The sequence below is a fragment of the Neodiprion virginianus genome, chromosome 3 (assembly GCF_021901495.1).
Source record: "Neodiprion virginianus isolate iyNeoVirg1 chromosome 3, iyNeoVirg1.1, whole genome shotgun sequence".
NCBI classification, from domain to species: domain Eukaryota; kingdom Metazoa; phylum Arthropoda; class Insecta; order Hymenoptera; family Diprionidae; genus Neodiprion; species Neodiprion virginianus.
The window spans coordinates 29,448,445-29,465,539 of NC_060879.1; the positions used below are offsets into that span (position 1 = coordinate 29,448,445).

The 17,095-nt window shown below is 42.3% G+C and overlaps 2 protein-coding genes across 2 annotated transcripts; both read left to right on the top strand.

Annotated features, from left to right (window-relative positions):
* The first annotated feature begins 249 nt into the window (after positions 1 to 249).
* LOC124299632 (transmembrane protease serine 9-like) lies at positions 250 to 13,560 on the top strand. Its single transcript, XM_046752898.1, has 12 exons — positions 250 to 383; positions 2,904 to 3,012; positions 3,788 to 3,950; positions 5,349 to 5,557; positions 5,944 to 6,195; positions 6,528 to 6,646; positions 10,112 to 10,195; positions 10,648 to 10,744; positions 10,869 to 11,031; positions 11,199 to 11,416; positions 12,421 to 12,623; positions 12,982 to 13,560. Exons 1-12 carry the CDS (start codon positions 270 to 272, stop codon positions 13,159 to 13,161), a joined length of 1,911 nt encoding a protein of 636 aa, XP_046608854.1. The 5' UTR covers positions 250 to 269; the 3' UTR covers positions 13,162 to 13,560.
* A 219-nt stretch (positions 13,561 to 13,779) lies between these two features.
* On the top strand, positions 13,780 to 16,765 carry LOC124301411 (vitamin K-dependent protein C-like). Its single transcript, XM_046756405.1, has 7 exons — positions 13,780 to 14,280; positions 14,709 to 14,793; positions 14,867 to 15,032; positions 15,271 to 15,476; positions 16,022 to 16,233; positions 16,309 to 16,366; positions 16,453 to 16,765. Exons 1-7 carry the CDS (start codon positions 14,107 to 14,109, stop codon positions 16,572 to 16,574), a joined length of 1,023 nt encoding a protein of 340 aa, XP_046612361.1. The 5' UTR covers positions 13,780 to 14,106; the 3' UTR covers positions 16,575 to 16,765.
* Positions 16,766 to 17,095: the final 330 nt, after the last annotated feature.

The following is a 17,095-nucleotide window of genomic DNA, read 5'->3' on the forward strand; positions in this document are numbered from 1 at the left end:
TAATTTCTCTGTGCGCTGAAAACCTGAAAACTGCGAAAGCGAATTAAGTACCAAACTTTTCTCTTCGGCACGCTGCATTCAAGTTCATCGGAATTTTACTGCATTAATATACCCTGAGGTATTCCACTTACGATGAGCTTTCTTTAGTTGACTCGCTCGAATCTCATTACCGCTGTCAATATCTCATGCACATGACTCCATTGCCTGTAAAATTGAACGTAAACGTGTTTTACAGGAAAAAATACCTGCAGTGTCAACAAAGATCCACGATGAAACCAAATCGAGTTCGATCGATACATCCGAGCAATGTTCGACTGTACCAGGCAAAAGGTCAGACTGGATTGCGATGGGAGTTCTCAATCATCGTCCATCTCGATACTTTGGTACGATGTACCGGTGCTCCTTTGCCTTTGCAAGTGTTTTGCCATGTTACCGTTATTTCACTGATTTAATTGATTCTCGTGACAACATATTTTTTTCGTATATAAAACTACGCTAAAATGCTTCAATCGAGAATATTCACGAAAAGTTCAACGTTTGACCTAAAAAGTCTCGAAGCTCAGACAGCAAACGTTCACGAGCTTACCGTCCGATTCATACTTTCCCGTTCGATGCAACAAGCGGTATGCTATTATGGCTTGGTGCAACAATATGGAACGAAAGTGCTGCACCGCGTTACCTTAGCTGGTAAAACATTGTCCTTGTAATTCACTTCTACTCGAAATTGGTAGGGGAGTAGCATTGTTTGCAACGGTCCGATGGTTTCACTAACCCACATTGGGCCGCTGAAAGCAAAACGCCAGACTCGTCCTGACCCCGATTCCGTCCCAGCGCGCGCGCATCTCATTAAATAAACCATACTAATTTTCCCCCACACCATTCCATCCCTTCTCCCGCCTTCCCTTCCCCCAGTGTGTCCCCAGCACCTTTGCATTACAACCGTAATTGTACACTCGCCTCAAAATACTTCACATGACCAGGTAATTTTGAAAGAAAGTCGTAGTTAAGGTACAATCGCTTGCATTGGCTCTCCGTGTCGCTGCACATTATATGCACACGAGCGTGCGTGGATCCATTAATATAAGTTTCAAGAGACGGATTTCTTTCCGAGAATCAGCCTTTCGCCAAAGAAAGTCGATCACCGAGGTTCAAATGTATAAGTCAGCAACAAGTGGCGCCTCAATTGCTTCTTGAATTGTCTGAAATACGAAGGCGCCGATTCATCCGACTAATGCGTAATCCGTTCTCATGGGGATGAAAATGGAAGCACTGTCCGAGATAAGGCACGAAAGCAATTATGGTGTATTACGCACCTGCATACAAGCAGGCGGAAAGGAATTTCCAAAGAATCTTGTGTAATGTCTTACGCTAAGAATCACTGCGTAATTTTCATAAATATTTTCTTGTTCACGGCTAAACCTTCGTCACTCACCGACTAAAAGGAATTTTCGTCGTGCACTGCATGAATAATACATGGCGCCCATACCTCTTCCTATCTTCCAGAGCTTATCAGTCGCCTTCGCACGTCTGACCTTGACCCTTATCCGATGGACAGATACGAAACCTCTGCAATGTAATAATGGCTGAACTTTCGGTGAAGTGGCAAATATATTTACCGACTCTGATTCACCGCTCTATCCACGGTTATAGCCGCAAATATACAAAGGTAAAACTGACGCAAATCATTAGCGAGACGTTAACTATTCAAATATTGACCGAATGCGTGGGAGGCATTTTATCGGGACCTAAAAAAGTTAAACTCAGAATTTATAGACAGTTTCAAGAGTGACGGGTCGTTGTGATCGGAACTGACACATCGTATAAAGCCTCCTCGTTATATCGCAGCGGGAGTGTCAAAAATAGTGAGAAGAAGTCGGAGGAGGCCGGATAGACGGTGGGACATACCCAGTTGGAGAGAAAGAACTTTCTTTAACCGCACGGAGCCGCGCCAGCGACGAGCAGCCGTCTTCGACGTAGCGCTGCTTCGGTCAGTTCCTCGTGTTTATGGAGTCGGTGAAAGCAGCGACCGGGCATCTTGACTTTGGACTATCGTGCGATCCGTTCTCCAACTCGATCGCGGGAAATTTACCGTACAGCAACGACATTGAGCGGTGCTGAGCTTTCGAATAAATCATAACTTGGCGAATATACTAGGCAGAAAGGGAAACTGCAATTATAATGCAAGTGGTGCTTACTCCGGGGTTATCTTCTCGGGACGTTAAGTGTGTTCAGTGCGCGTCAGTGGGGCAGCATCTCGAAGGCTCATCGCGCCGCGATTGAGCCGGATCCAGTGGCTTATTAACAATTGCACTGGAGGAAGGCATAAGCTGAGACATTTATTCGGAAAATGAGAACATCCGGGTGGGTATTTCGGGCGCTACTGTTACATCTTGCCATCCTGACAAGTGCCGCAGGACTATCGGTGGGATTTAATGAGAAACCTCGCCAGCGATCTGCCAACTCTCAGGTAAGTCGAGCCCCCGGTCTTTCGTCAGACCCTCGCGCCAAAATCTTGTACCCAGTCTCTCACGTAATTACTCTGCCAATTTCAACTCTCGTTACTCCCCGACCTTGACGCACACTGTGAAAGATGATCACTTTCTTTTCCGATGGTCATCTCTCCGTACACCTCGTGATCGGTACGCGCACATTGAACATTCGCTTGTATCAGCCGTTTTCAATTACGCATTCGCCGGAGCCTATTCATTCGGTTTTTGGGGTCACGCTCGGTGTTTTTGAATGGGCTGCAACCTCGTGCTGGAGACGTGGGTGGCGTTAGGCACCTTCTCACATGTATCGACGGAAATGTCGATGTGGAGATACCTTGACAGCTACTAAAATCATATGTTCAGCACCTCGTCTGTAAGAAAGTAGTTTTCTACTAACGGATGCATTTTTTTCAGATCACAGACGGTGACCGATCAGCGAGATTCCTGTTTGACGAAATATTTGGAATCGACGTGTCTGGACTCAGTGGCGACGATGAGGAAAGAATTAGGAACTGCACGTGTGGTAAGCGAATTTCACATTCTGACAGAAGCGATTTGCCGATTCAGAGTGATCGGAATTTTTGATACGAACTTTTAGTACCCAGTTCTCCTATTTTCTGAATTTGCCATTCTTTGGAGTCTCTCTGAACCGAATTAATAGTGCCTGTAATATAATAACGTTAAAAATAGCAGGGCCAGCGAATGTTGTCAAAAGTTTTGAACTGCTTTACCGCGATATGAATTTTTTCACGTTTCCGGCTCTATGACTCAACGAAAGGTTAACCTTTAACACCTCAATTTTTACGGCGAGTTATTTGGACCAACAATTTTTTTCTGAAGTGAAAGTCTTGAAATTCGAACTCTTTGGTGTAAGCCGGAATCCATGCAGTGAATCTGTTCTCGTAGCCACGATATAACAGTACGTGTTTTCGGAGAAAGTTCTTTACATACCTACATTTCAATTTGATACTATAATTAACTGATAATCATTTTCTGATATTTCTCCCTTTCAAACTACTGAGTGAGAACGATGTGAGGATTTAAATGCCAAAATTTCAATTGTTCTTAAGCAAAGTTTTTTTGGCTTTGAAATTCTTATTGTGCAAGTTACATGCGGAGCCTGTGATATGCAGAGTTGTAGCCACTTCCATGACCCTTAAAATTACGTTATTCACTGACTCAATGGTTCTCGTTCTCGTCGATTTATGTTCCGTCAACTTACCGTGAATATTTACTCAGTGTGCACTTTCTACTACGTTCTGAATAACGAACTAAGTGTGAATTACTGTCCTTTTCAGATTGCGGCATCTCTAATCAGGAAGATCGTATTGTGGGTGGCAGGCCTACCGGACCAAACAAATATCCGTGGGTGGGACGTATTGTCTACGATGGGCTATTCCATTGCGGGGCAAGCCTTCTAACGAACGACTACCTTCTCACTGCCGCCCATTGCGTCCGCAAGTAATATATTTCATGCATATAATCTACCGATCTATATTGCCGCCGCCGGTTAAATTTTTAGTCCAATAACACGGCGCCCACGTGTGCCCTAAAAATATCGAGCCTCTGAACCGCTCTTCGTAACTCGATTCTTCAAAGAATTATCATATACACAAAGCGATTATGCCAGAGGTTAATTTCAGCTTGCCAAGTATAAGGATTTCAACAGTTTCGTCATACTGTTGTTGTGTATTATTTTCTGGCCAAATTCTAACCGGAAAACTGATTTCTCGATTATTTGCTGAGAGATAAATGCATATTGTATGACATACCTTTTCGCTATTTCATCCACAATTAAATATTCCGGATATCAAGGCACTTGAGCTAATCCGAGAGATTCGATTAACGTAAAGTCGTTCCACGACCCCGCCCACGTTTTAATTAAATCTTACCGACGGAGGTGATTCTCGAGTTCATTGTCGAGGTGTCAGCGTCGACGAGTCGTGAATTATCAGGCTGGAGTGAGGGGTGTGCAAATTTAGTGCTTTATAGTCCCAGATATAGCCAGAAAAACTCATCGGCCAAACGGCTGTGCAGTTCTTGCCTCTGAGTCCCTGTGCAACAATGTTATCTAACCTAATCGCCGTTCAGAATTATAACATGTCGTAATCGACGGTAATATTTTATCGAAATAATGGGATGGATCAGTCCGCGTCATACACAGATTTGGACTCCTGTGTCTGTGACGGGAGCACTGAATTAGACCGCTGCTCTATCCACAATATATTTTTCAATGCTTTCAGAGAATTTAAGCTTACTACAATTCTAGCACAAACTGTATCGCGCCACGGTGATAGCTCGATTTTAACAGAAATGTTACGAATGAATTAGTTCAGATGAAAAACAATTCTCAGCCGAGAAAATTCCGTAAAGCTGGCAATGAAAGTATCGCGACGGTTCAGCCGAAAAGCTGAATCTAATGAAGTCGTATAATCTGGCCCTTCCATATAAGGGCACTATTTCCGTAAACTGGGTTTCATCCGACTCAGATTTCATCATTTTTCGTGGGATGAAAAATTCATTGGGCTAGGTAAAAAAAACTGCGTAAAAAACCTTCAACTTCAAGGGGATACTTACACGCAAGTAAAAAAACTCTGCGTCGAAAAGATTGTGCAAAGCTCTTCTTTCTTTTCTTTCTGATACTTCTGAAAATTTCCTTAAATGACCCGAATACCATGTATTCGTAATGACTGGAACTATCCCCGACCCCGAAATATTAGTTTTCAAATGCAAATGTTCGAGTGAAATTCATTGTACGTTTCAAACCGCGAACAAATTACAACGTGGAATATTTTGTAACATTAGGTAATTTGTTTAAAATATATTAAACTCCCCTTAACCGTTGAACTGTTTTAACAGCCTGCAAAAATCGAAGATCCGGATTGTACTAGGTGACTACGACCAGTACGTGACAACTGATGGAGTTGCGGTGATGCGAGCAGTCAGTGCCATTATTCGCCACAGAAACTTTGACACGAATTCCTACAACCACGACGTAGCGCTGCTCAAGTTGCGTCGTCCTGTAAAATTCACAAAGACTGTACGTCCAATATGCCTGCCTAATCTGGGTAAGTGATTTTACTGAGTGACCCTGTTCCAACTGGAGTATCGAAACGTGAAAGTGTTGATTTCAATATCGAGTATGTTACTTGGTAGTTTTCCCACCAAAAAAAAAAAAAAAACTTGACGGAATGAATAACAGGTGGAATTTTTGCTGACGAGTTTTCGATGGGTATTTGTTTCAACTAAAAGGTGATTCGCTACTTAATTTAATTGCGGTTCATCAAACCCTGCTCGAACGAGTTTGCTAATGGAGTATAAAATATGCCCCGAATGAGTTCATGGTTTTATTCGAGCACAGAGTAGGTACTCAATAATTCACCTGGCAATGTACATCGAATAAAATCGAGCTCTAAGCGTCGAGCAGGAACGCTGAAATGATTTATTGAAACAGGTTCGGACCCCGCTGGAAAGCTGGGAACGGTAGTGGGATGGGGCAGAACAACGGAGGGCGGGATGCTGCCAGGCCAAGCGAACGAAGTCCAGGTTCCAATACTGAGCCTCACTCAGTGTCGGCAGATGAAATACAGGGCCACAAGAATCACTAGCAATATGATCTGCGCCGGACGCGGGTCGCAGGATTCTTGCCAAGGAGACAGCGGAGGTCCCCTCTTGGTGCCCAATGGCGACAAGTACGAGATAGTCGGTGAGTCATTATTCACTTGCGGTTAACAGTACTGAGCCCGAATTATGTCATAAACTCGTTACGAAAGCTTGATGATCATGCGGAGCCTTCGCCTCGGGGCATCAATGTGGTATCAGAACTGAGTGAGCCTGGAAGCATCGTAAGTTGCTCTTTGCGAGTTACCTCAGGGCGTACTCGTTGATCCGATCATGAGGTTGTGCACGATCACTGGCTCTTTGGCGGTCAAACGCCTGCGGCGTCTGGTGGATGATCAATGTCATGAACATCGTGGATCATTGCACGCGTAACTATTCATTCGCGATGTTGACTTGATCTGCGTTTTTGGTTTATAGGAATTGTTTCCTGGGGCGTGGGATGCGGCCGGCCGGGTTACCCCGGCGTTTACACGAGGGTGGCGCGATATCTGAACTGGATTCAAACCAATATGAAGGGCACGTGCATCTGTGCGAAGTGAGGAGGAAGCGTTTCGTGTTTCATAAACCGAAATAAAGACTTGCGTGAACTTGACGTGCGCCAGAAGTGGATAACGGAGCCGGAAGCAAATTTATGGCTCGTGTTGGAGACATTTCACTCCACTGTTAGCTACTATAATGTGATATTTTTTTCGAGTGGGTCTAATGTATATGCACGAAAGAACTCGCCTCGAATTAATAATGACGCCATTAACGAGGCAACAGTGCAGAGCTCATGGTACAAGTAATCGATATAATACACAACCTCCCCTTTAACGAGCATAGGAAAGTGTAAATAAGTTGCTGAAAGCCTGCCGCTATATCTAGGTGATATTATAACTATTATGTGTATAGAAATAATTAGTAATGGCAATGCTTCGTCCGCAAGAAGTTATTTATTATATGCAAGGAATATTATTGCTCAACTGTAGATTTGATTTCATTTTTAAAACTTTTCCTTATAAATAAAAGTTGCTACTTTGTTTTCGGAAAACAATAGTGGAAAAACAAACCATTGAGCGATTTCGTTAATACGATTCAGTTATATGAGCCATATTACATTAACCCTACGTTCCCATTGTTATTTTTTGTACACGGTTCCCACTGTGGACACTTTAGTGCTCGGATGGTATTTTACAGGGAATCCTGCGTCAAAAAATTTCGAAAAAATTCTTGAACACAGTAAAATATATGGGTTTCATACTCCAGTAGATTTGGGATCGAAATCTTTTGCTGAGTCTTTGAAAAAAATTCTCAAAGTTTGCTACAATAAGAGCTTTGCAATATTCAATTAGTACTAAAGAGTACACAGTGGGGACGGAGGATTAAGTTATTTAGTTTTTCACTCGTACACCATTTTTACCAAAGAAATAGAATCGATTCTATCATCCACTCGCTTTACAGAACGATAACCTTACATTGCCGTGATTTCCGAATTCAATTTTCTTTTCTTCTCTTTTTCTATAATTTCTAGTAGAAGATTTTCATCCGATCATACTTGCACCAAGAATAAATACTATCACTGATAAATTCCATTGTATGATTTACTTTTAAACCCGAATGTTAAATTTGATTTTAAGTAGAATTGTCGTTGCAGAATTTTATTGCCCACCGTGTATACGTAAATATTTCATTAAAATGAGATTTTCCGGACATGTAATTGGAACTTGGATGTAAAAATGTACTTGCAATAATTAGTGTAAGCGTTTCGCTCATAAACAGTGTTCATCTGATGGAAAATACACACCAGTATACGGGCAATTCCTATTTACTCGAAAACTCATTACAAAGTTTTGTAACTATATCAAACAACTTTTCTTTTTTTTGTTGTCAAGAACATTTCGATATGTTTTGGAATGACGCAGTTTTATTGCGAGCTGCATATTATAAAATATTAGTTACAATATCAACTTCTTCCCAATAAATTACAAGGCACGAATTACATATGATTATTTGTAAATATAAATGACGTGTCGACAAAGGCTGACCTTTAGTTCGAGGTACTAAAACTAAAAAACTCCCTATGTGACATTATTTCTCCTAGCTGTATGCTGAAATCTTCGTTGCAAACTTGTCAATTGGAAGCAAACAAAAAATGCATATGCAATAGGTAGGTGATGTGTATTCTGAAAAATCAAATTCCATTTACGTAAGCCATAAAAATATCGCGCGAATAGAAGATGGTGAAGGTTATACAGACAAAGCCTCTTGCATGGCTAAAATATACTCCAATCAATTCGGGTTCATGACGAATATTCATACACAAGTTTTGTAACATTATGCAATAACGTTTCAGCAACAAAATGCACAGTTCATTGAAATCCAGACTAGGATTCGATCCTCTTAAAAGCAAAATTCGGACTTTACCCAGCGAACTGGCTTATTAGCGTACATAATGATCAAGTACTGCAAATATCCCTTCACCGAACGGCATTCCTTACACCGTTTACGCCATTATCCACGAAATACGTCGTATGATACATAACTTATACCTGCGACTCTGAAAACGGGGATTTCAGAAAAGGTATGTGGTTACCTGGCGGAGACTCGGTGTGTATGTATGTATGTATGTATGAGTGCAAGTTATGCGCATAATACATGACATGTACACGAAACAATGACACTATACTTGTATAATAACGGTTCACTGTCAAACCGAAGGCAACGTGTTTCTTATGCCACTCCCCGGTTTCGTCGGAGGAGACAAAAATGTATGCACTGTACACCTTACACGAACATCCACATCGACGTGCCCTCCAAGCGAAGAATCGACCTGCATATGATGTATGTGACTGCAGCTCGACCGTGCATAATGAACATCAACATTAGCGCAAATGTTCATCGGAATGATTCGTGTAGGAAATTGTTCGATTTTTAGTTTTCAAGAAGTAAAATAACGACTTCGCAAATTGATTTTTTCCATCGCGTTAATTCGCGTTGAAATTGAAAAAATAGGTCTATTCAGGTGATAGATTTGAATAGACGATTCTAAATCGAAACGTGATTCCAACCGTACTACAATGAATACAATTACTGCCATGATATTTAATGAGTACCTCCATAACTGCGAACAAAAATGAATCAGCAAATGTCCATTCTGTGGAACAGATCAAACTACTCATAGTCTCTTATAAACTGTTCATATTCGAGTTACTAAATGAGTCTGACGTTGATATTTGAAAACGATTGTATGCAATAGTTGTAAGTTTAATCTAAAAATCAACCTCAATACCGAAACATGATCGGTGATCGGATAAACAGTTGTATGGAAATCATTATATCCCGTGGAACCTGAGACAGTTCAGCTAAATCGGTGCGATTTTGACCGCTCAGTTTATTCAACCTTTTTTCTTTTTACCTAGATTCGGTTTTAATTATTCGGACTTTGAAGCAACTTGACGAATCCAAAACGAGTGAATCCCATGAAGCGTAAGTGTTCTTTCGTAAGTAACTTTAAATTCGCGGAATTCACGGGGTTTGATGTTCCCATAAGTTTGGCACAGGCTATTTAACATGTTACTAAAAATAAGTAAGTAAAAATATTGTAAAAAATTCACGCCTCTCCGCTGCAATTGGCGATTCGGAGGACGAAAACGTCCGACGAATCTTGACTCGTGCAGTTCGCGGTCAGTGACAGCAATCGGGTTTGCCCGTGATCGTGATCGTGAACGTGAACGTGAACGGTGGACGAACAGCCATTTCTCGAAGACGCGGACACTCGAACGGTCGAGCGCCAAGTCCCTGTCCTCTTTTCTTCTGGAATATTAAACACGTCTAGGACGTCGTCAGTCTGGGCAAAGCGTTACTACGGTAAACTACCTGGTGCCCTGTGAGCCAATATGGTTTTGTTGTACCCCTGAAAGGTGTCCGTGAAATATTTGGCAAAGTGTACGCGATATCCAGAACGACTCGGCCTTCGCATTGAAAATCATAACAAAATTTGCATTCTATAAAAGAACCGTTAAACGCTTAGAATGAGTAACATGCTGAAATTATATTACTTGGCTGTAGCGACGGTGGTGTTATTGGGCCATGTTCATCAAACGCAAGTAAGTTCGAACGATGATAATTATTTGCAGTATTGCAAAGCTGTATCTTATAAGCGATTCGAGTTTTACACCAGAGTGATTACCGACGAGGGAACAGGTTATGCGCATATTTCCCTACCTCGCGGAGACCGTCGTGATCCCTAGAAGGGTAGTCGTTTCGAAGCGATCAGAGTATTTACAATTAGTACAGGTACGCACAATTTCAAAGGAGGAACTCCAGGCCTGTGATAACATACTGTTACTTCGCCTCGTTAGCTGCCTATTCTCCGACGTAATTCATAATTCAGTATCCAGCACGTACCCGGTAATTTGTTTTCCCCATTTCACCTCACGTGCGCGGATTATAAGATTACCGATGTATACGGAAGTATGTGTGAAGTTGGAATACGATGCTAATGAATGATTGCCATAAAACGTACATTGTGTGACAGTCGTTTGCCTGCAAATTACAGGGAAAGCAGGTAACGGTCAACCGGGGCAAAAACTTCTTCGGATTCTTCGGTAACAAGCCACCAGAGTCCGAGGCTGCTCCGGAAAAATGCCACTGCAGTAAGTTGATCCGAACGTCTTTTGTAGACCCAAAATCAGAATTTATAATGACGCCGGTCTCGTCGAACCGGTCAAGAAAATTACTGTCGCACAAAAATAATGCTGAAAAATGTTTACGTTCCAGGTTGCGGTCTGCGAAACGAGGCGAGTCGCATCGTGGGAGGCCAGACGACGAAAAATAACGAGTTTCCATGGATCGCCAGACTTTCGTATCTTAGCAAATTCTACTGCGGAGGCACCCTTGTCAACGATCGCTACGTGCTGACGGCTGCCCACTGCGTCAAAGGGTTAGAACTTTGATGTTTTATTTCGGACTCAAATCATAAAGTCGAACCGATTGGTTATTACGCAGTCGTCCGACAGTCAGTGTGGCAAACAGTGGCAAACGGAATGCTGATTCGAGGGTGTTCGTAGCATTGCCACACCGCCGGAGAGAGTTTACCAAATATTTCAGTTTCATTTTCAGATTCATGTGGTTTATGATCAAAGTAACTTTCGGGGAGCACGACAGATGCGACGAAGGGAACAAGCCGGAGACGAAGTTTGTAATCAGAGCTCTATCCGGCGAATTTAGTTTCCTGAATTTCGACAACGACGTTGCCTTACTACGTCTCAACGAAAGAGTACCGTTCTCGAATACTGTACGACCAATTTGTATGCCCACTGTCAAAGGTAACGGAATGCCGAAACTTTCTTGAAACGCCATTATTACATTGATTTGGTGACACTGCTAATGATATTATTCGAAAACAAATTAATCTCTCCACCAGTTGATCTGACTCACGTGCTACGCATCGTGAGGGAATCTGATCGAGTATTAATTACAGCCTAAGGGTTTTTGTACGCCTCGGTGCCACCTTTTGATAAGCTTTTTTCAAATGTATTCTTATACGTGAACGCATCCAGCTACCTACATTTCGACATTACGCATTAAGTCGCGTAGGCGATACAAAGAAATAAAATGACACGCACCTATACCACCTTGATAAACAGGTTTCAATCTCGTACACGCCTATATTTATCAGGTTGATACCGGGCGAAAAAATTCCAAATGTAATTATCACCACTCGAATCTGGTTTGGCTGCTTCTCTGGCATATTGCTATGATCGCTTTATGACATCGAATGATTTTATGTTTTACAATTTTTACAATGTTTTACAATAGTATCAATGCTACGTTGTAATTTTTTTCAAATTACAAATTCGGCAGAGACAGTCGTGCAGATCATATTAGCAATAAGGTTAAACTTCGAGCTTTTGCGCATATAGCTATAGGTCATGCCGCGTTTGAATTCGCCACGTTCGTTTCGCAACCACTGAAGCGACCCACTTACCGTATCAATTGCATTATTGCATTGACTGCAGCAAGTTGATAAGTGATGTTCGAAAAGTAGAAATACGGGTACATGCATCGTTTTGCGCAACGACATGTCAAGATGCGGAAATCATCGATACGCGTGATTTGGTACGCGGTTACAACAATTACGCGTGAAGAAATTCCGAAACAAATTACAATTAGACTACGCACGAAAATTCTATAATCTATTGTACAATTTTATGATCTCCCGTCGAGTAAATATTTATCCGGTAATATCTAACGAACGTGAAAGCGAACTGGTTTTTGATGTGTACTCTGCCTGTTTAACGAATCTAATATACGGGTATTCTCGTGACAGACAACCAGTACGTGGGCACGAAGGCGATTGCAGCTGGATGGGGAACCCTGCAAGAAGATGGAAAGCCGTCGTGCTTACTACAGGAAGTTGAAGTTCCAGTGATGAGTTTGGCGGACTGTCGCAACATGAGCTACAATCCTCGGATGATATCCGACAACATGCTTTGCGCCGGTTACCGCGAAGGCCTGAAGGACTCCTGCCAGGTAACGGAGTAGATGTTCTGAAACGTTTTCTCTTCCTGTCCCACGTCACGATTTTCCGTACAAAAAATGGTCCCAGCCTCTACGACCGGGTCTCATCCGCCCTCAAGAACCAGAGGGTAAAATAATCCCGCGTATCTCCTGATCGTGGTATCCGATAGAGACAGCCTGTGACGCTGCAATTTTTACAGAACTGGTTTAGGACTGATTTCAATGGAATTTCAATTTACGAATCGTATCGTAAAGCGCAGGGTGAGATACCGACAGCTCAACGTTTGGGAGCGTAGCGAATCGGAATCTGAATGTTCAACGTAAAACTGCAGCCGATGGATAAGGAGTTTTTTCTTTCGATTTATTTCAGGGAGACAGCGGCGGTCCGTTGGTGGCTGAACGGAAGGACAAGAAATACGAGCTGATCGGCATCGTCTCCTGGGGGAATGGGTGCGCGCGTCCGGGTTATCCCGGCGTTTATACCCGTGTCACGCGTTATCTAGACTGGATACTTGAAAAGGCAAAAGACGGTTGCTTTTGCGAAGACTGAGAACCGCGTGACGTCACAACCGTGTGCCAACAATTTTTTCATTAGTGGTTTGTCATTCGTATCGATCACGGACAGCCGAATTTTTTAGTTTCGTCCCAAAACGCTTATTCCTATATTCTAGTAATTTTTTGTACACATATTTTTCAATAATTTTAGTTTCTTTTTTTTTATAATCATCTAATACATACCGTTGGAGTACGGACGGTGTCTATAAGGATTTGTATATATATCATATACGTCCACTAATTTCGCGGCTATATAAACTTATTTAGCGACTATGTTTATAGGATATGCTATATTTTTCAATTTATGTACGTATATTTGGTTTTATTCAAATTCAATCGATTAGTCGGTATACCGCGCAGAATATTTTTTAATAAACTTCCAGACCATAATTTATACCTATTATTCTTATTTATATTTATTATATAGTTGCATAGTGACCAAACATGCCTTACGGCTTCATAGAATCGTAAGAGGTACCTACTTTCGATGTTCTTTTGTGAAATCAGACTTATCGTTAATAAATGACCATTGATTATCGATACAAAACGAAGTCATTAACATTTGAAAACCGATGAGGTCAACGATTCTGTCTTCGAGTCACATATCTACCATGGAATCAGTCAGCCAACGCGAATACGTCTCTGTTAAGTCACATTCAACGAGGTAAACAACTCTTGGACGTAGATCGCAATTTAATGATTCTCCTCACCGGCGCGCGATCCCATGAATTAATGTCTGTCCAAGCTCGAACAGGAATTACAACATCTACGGATGTTTGAGTTGGCGAACAGCATATCGGGAGATAACAACATGGTCGAAACCCAGCCAAATAACGGGACAGGTTTTCCATAGGTCAGCGACTGAGTCGGAGATCTGTTGAACCTTCGGGTGGGATGCAAAGTAGTCAGTTTGCGCACGGAGAGATGGAAGGGGGCATAAATGCGGGTTGTTAGTACCGCTATGTCTGGATACCGGGTACAGGCCACTGTGCAGTTGTGCCTCGATTCGACAGGCGTAATCATGAACCTACAGGAATACGTCAAGTTCCTATTCTGCGTCTTCGTCGTTGTGTTGGCAGTTACCACCGCACGTCCCGACGGCCCCAGAATCGAAGTAAGTGATGCGAAGATTTACGAAAATTATTTACCGAATCGAAGAGAGGAACAAATCCTTATATTTAATGGTCATCTGGGACGTGTCTCCACGAACTGGTCCTACAGATTTCACCAAGTGTTGATCCAAGCAGCTAATTCTAAGTGACGATCAACATCAACGCCGCGCATAAGGTCATGTGCATTAATTGATGATTGAGGATGTTTATCTGAACGTGGAAACCAAATATGTACTTTGAAAAACGTTAGAAAATTGCGGTAGTAGCTTTCTACAGATCCTGCAGATGGTTGCTGAAGCCACTGTCATGTATTGTGGATAATAAATGCTATGGAGATTAATTTCGTCGACATTCAACACGTATTGTCACCTTCGGCCTCGTCTCCACGTGCTTCTTGGCACATTTGATTAACGACTTTTGATTTCCGTAGAATTCGGCGGACGTCGAGAAAGTTCGAGTGACTCGAGGAGTCCTGGATTTCATTTTCGGAGGTCTCAAGTCTTGCGGCGGATGTCGTGGGTATTTCAACGATACTGTAATTCTAATCAATTCTCTGTTTTTTCACTCAAAATTACGAATGTACCGCAGAATGCGGACGACCGAATCGTGGTGGGGCAAGAATTTTGGGCGGCGAGTATACCGACACCCACGAGTTTCCATGGCTGGCCAATGTCCATGTGAAATCAAAACTAGTCGTTAGCGGGGTTTTGATCAACGATCGATACGTCATGACCGCCGCCAGCCAGCTCATTGCGTAAGCCAATCAATTTTCCTTGTCGGCAGTTATGCAATTACCTACGGTTCAGCTCGCGACTAGTTTACTTTGAGATTGAACGGAATCCCGGGTATTCCGATTCCTAGATGAAATACAAAGATGAGTAATCGCGGTTACAAAGTAGGTACCATCAACTCGCTGTTAGCGCGTCGTAAATCATACGCTCAATGGTTATTCATAACTTTTTCATCGCCTTTTAACCACACGCAATGTCCAGAGCCACAGCGCCAGAGATCAAAGTGTCTTTGGGTGAATACGACCGTTGCCACTTGGACATATCTTCGAGCAACGTGAGTGTGGAAACGGTGATACCATTTCCGGAATTCAACCCCGAATCTCGAAGCCACGACTTGGCTCTACTTCGCCTCAGTCAACCTACGAAGTTTGAAAGGAGGATTTCACCGGTCTGCATGCCTAATCCAGGTACATTGCTCGAGATAAGTTTGTCGCTAATTCATTCTGCTAACCCATGGAACTCTCGGAACCTGCGGTCGTTCCGATACCGCATAATGTTGTTTTCAGCCTCGTTAGTATCTTCCTGGATTCACGACCATTCATCGGTCAACGAAATCCCCGAAAGAGTAATGTGCGACCCATAATACACCGCATTTGGTTCAAGGCATTATGCATATCTAGCCGAAAAATTTTCCAAGACTGTCAACGATTTTTGACTCCTAACAAAATCATTTCGAAAAGATAATTCAGCCTGGAAATTAATTTTTCTGGGTTTGTTTCAATATGAAATCGTTGAAAATTGGAGACGGTCTGTTCGTTTCATTTCACTGCTACGTACGAGTCGTTACATGACTAATCTCACTTTCTTAGATTTCGCAACGACGCAATCTGTTCTAACACACGTAAAACTATCCTACGGGACCCTGCCGTGCAGTTCTCCCATTTATATTCATCGACCGGCCCTAAATCTCACCCAGAATAACGATAATAGGAATTTATTTCCGATTCCGCAGGGTCCACTTATTTAGGGCAAGTAGGAACTCTCTCCGGCTGGATCGAAGGTAAGGCCGTGGACGCTTCCGAAACGAGAACATGTCGACCCCGAAAGCTGGGTCTTCCGGTTCTGGGATACAGCGAGTGCATCAAGTCCGGAGTTAGTCTAGCAAGCTTCCACGACGATTCCGGATGCATTGGAGTTATCGGCGGAAATTCTCTCGTGTGCGAAGTAGGTCTCAGATTAAAAAATTTTCGACACAATTAAAAGCTGGGAAATCGAACGATCCGATTATTTTTTTCACAGAACGACGTCGGTTCATCCGTTCTCTACAGATCATACGCTGACGTCTACGATCTCGTCGGTAAGTTTTGATGGTTATCGAAGTTGATCATTGCCCCGAAAAAAAGTGAACTGCTCGTGATTGTCATTCGTAATTTTCATTTTCAGGTATTATGTCGGACGTGAATAAATGCGACGACAAGCCAGCGGGTGCTGTGTTCACCCGAATTGGGCCTCATCTTGATTGGATTTTACAGCAGACCAAAGACGCTTGTTACTGCACAAAATAATCATCGAAATTACGTTTTTCAGTCAATTTCAATGACCTTGGCACTTCGTGTTGTTTTAATTTGCAATATCTGTTCAAGCACCTTAAGTTAAATGTGTTGTACGATTTTTACCGTGTCCACATTTCAATGGATCGAATCTTGACAAATGGGTACTACTGATATATTCTCATATATCAACTGAAACACACAAACGTGAATAATTATTTGATTAATCCCGTATTTTTTTTCTGTTCACTATCGTAATATCCACTTTATTCCCAAGTCAAAAATCACATTATTCAGATAAAGGAGTGAAACGGACAAAGGGAAGATTAAGTACCAAACGTAGTTCATAAATTTAGGATAACACGCGATAGACGTCCTCTCGGTAGTTGCGAGAGTAGTGAAAACGTCGATATTCTCACTTTCCCATGTTTTCGATAGCATAAAATTCCGACGATTTTGGCTTCAGCCGGTGTCGAAAGTCTCCATAAATATTTTACAGGCAAGAGAGATATCCCTGGATGATCGAATATACGGGT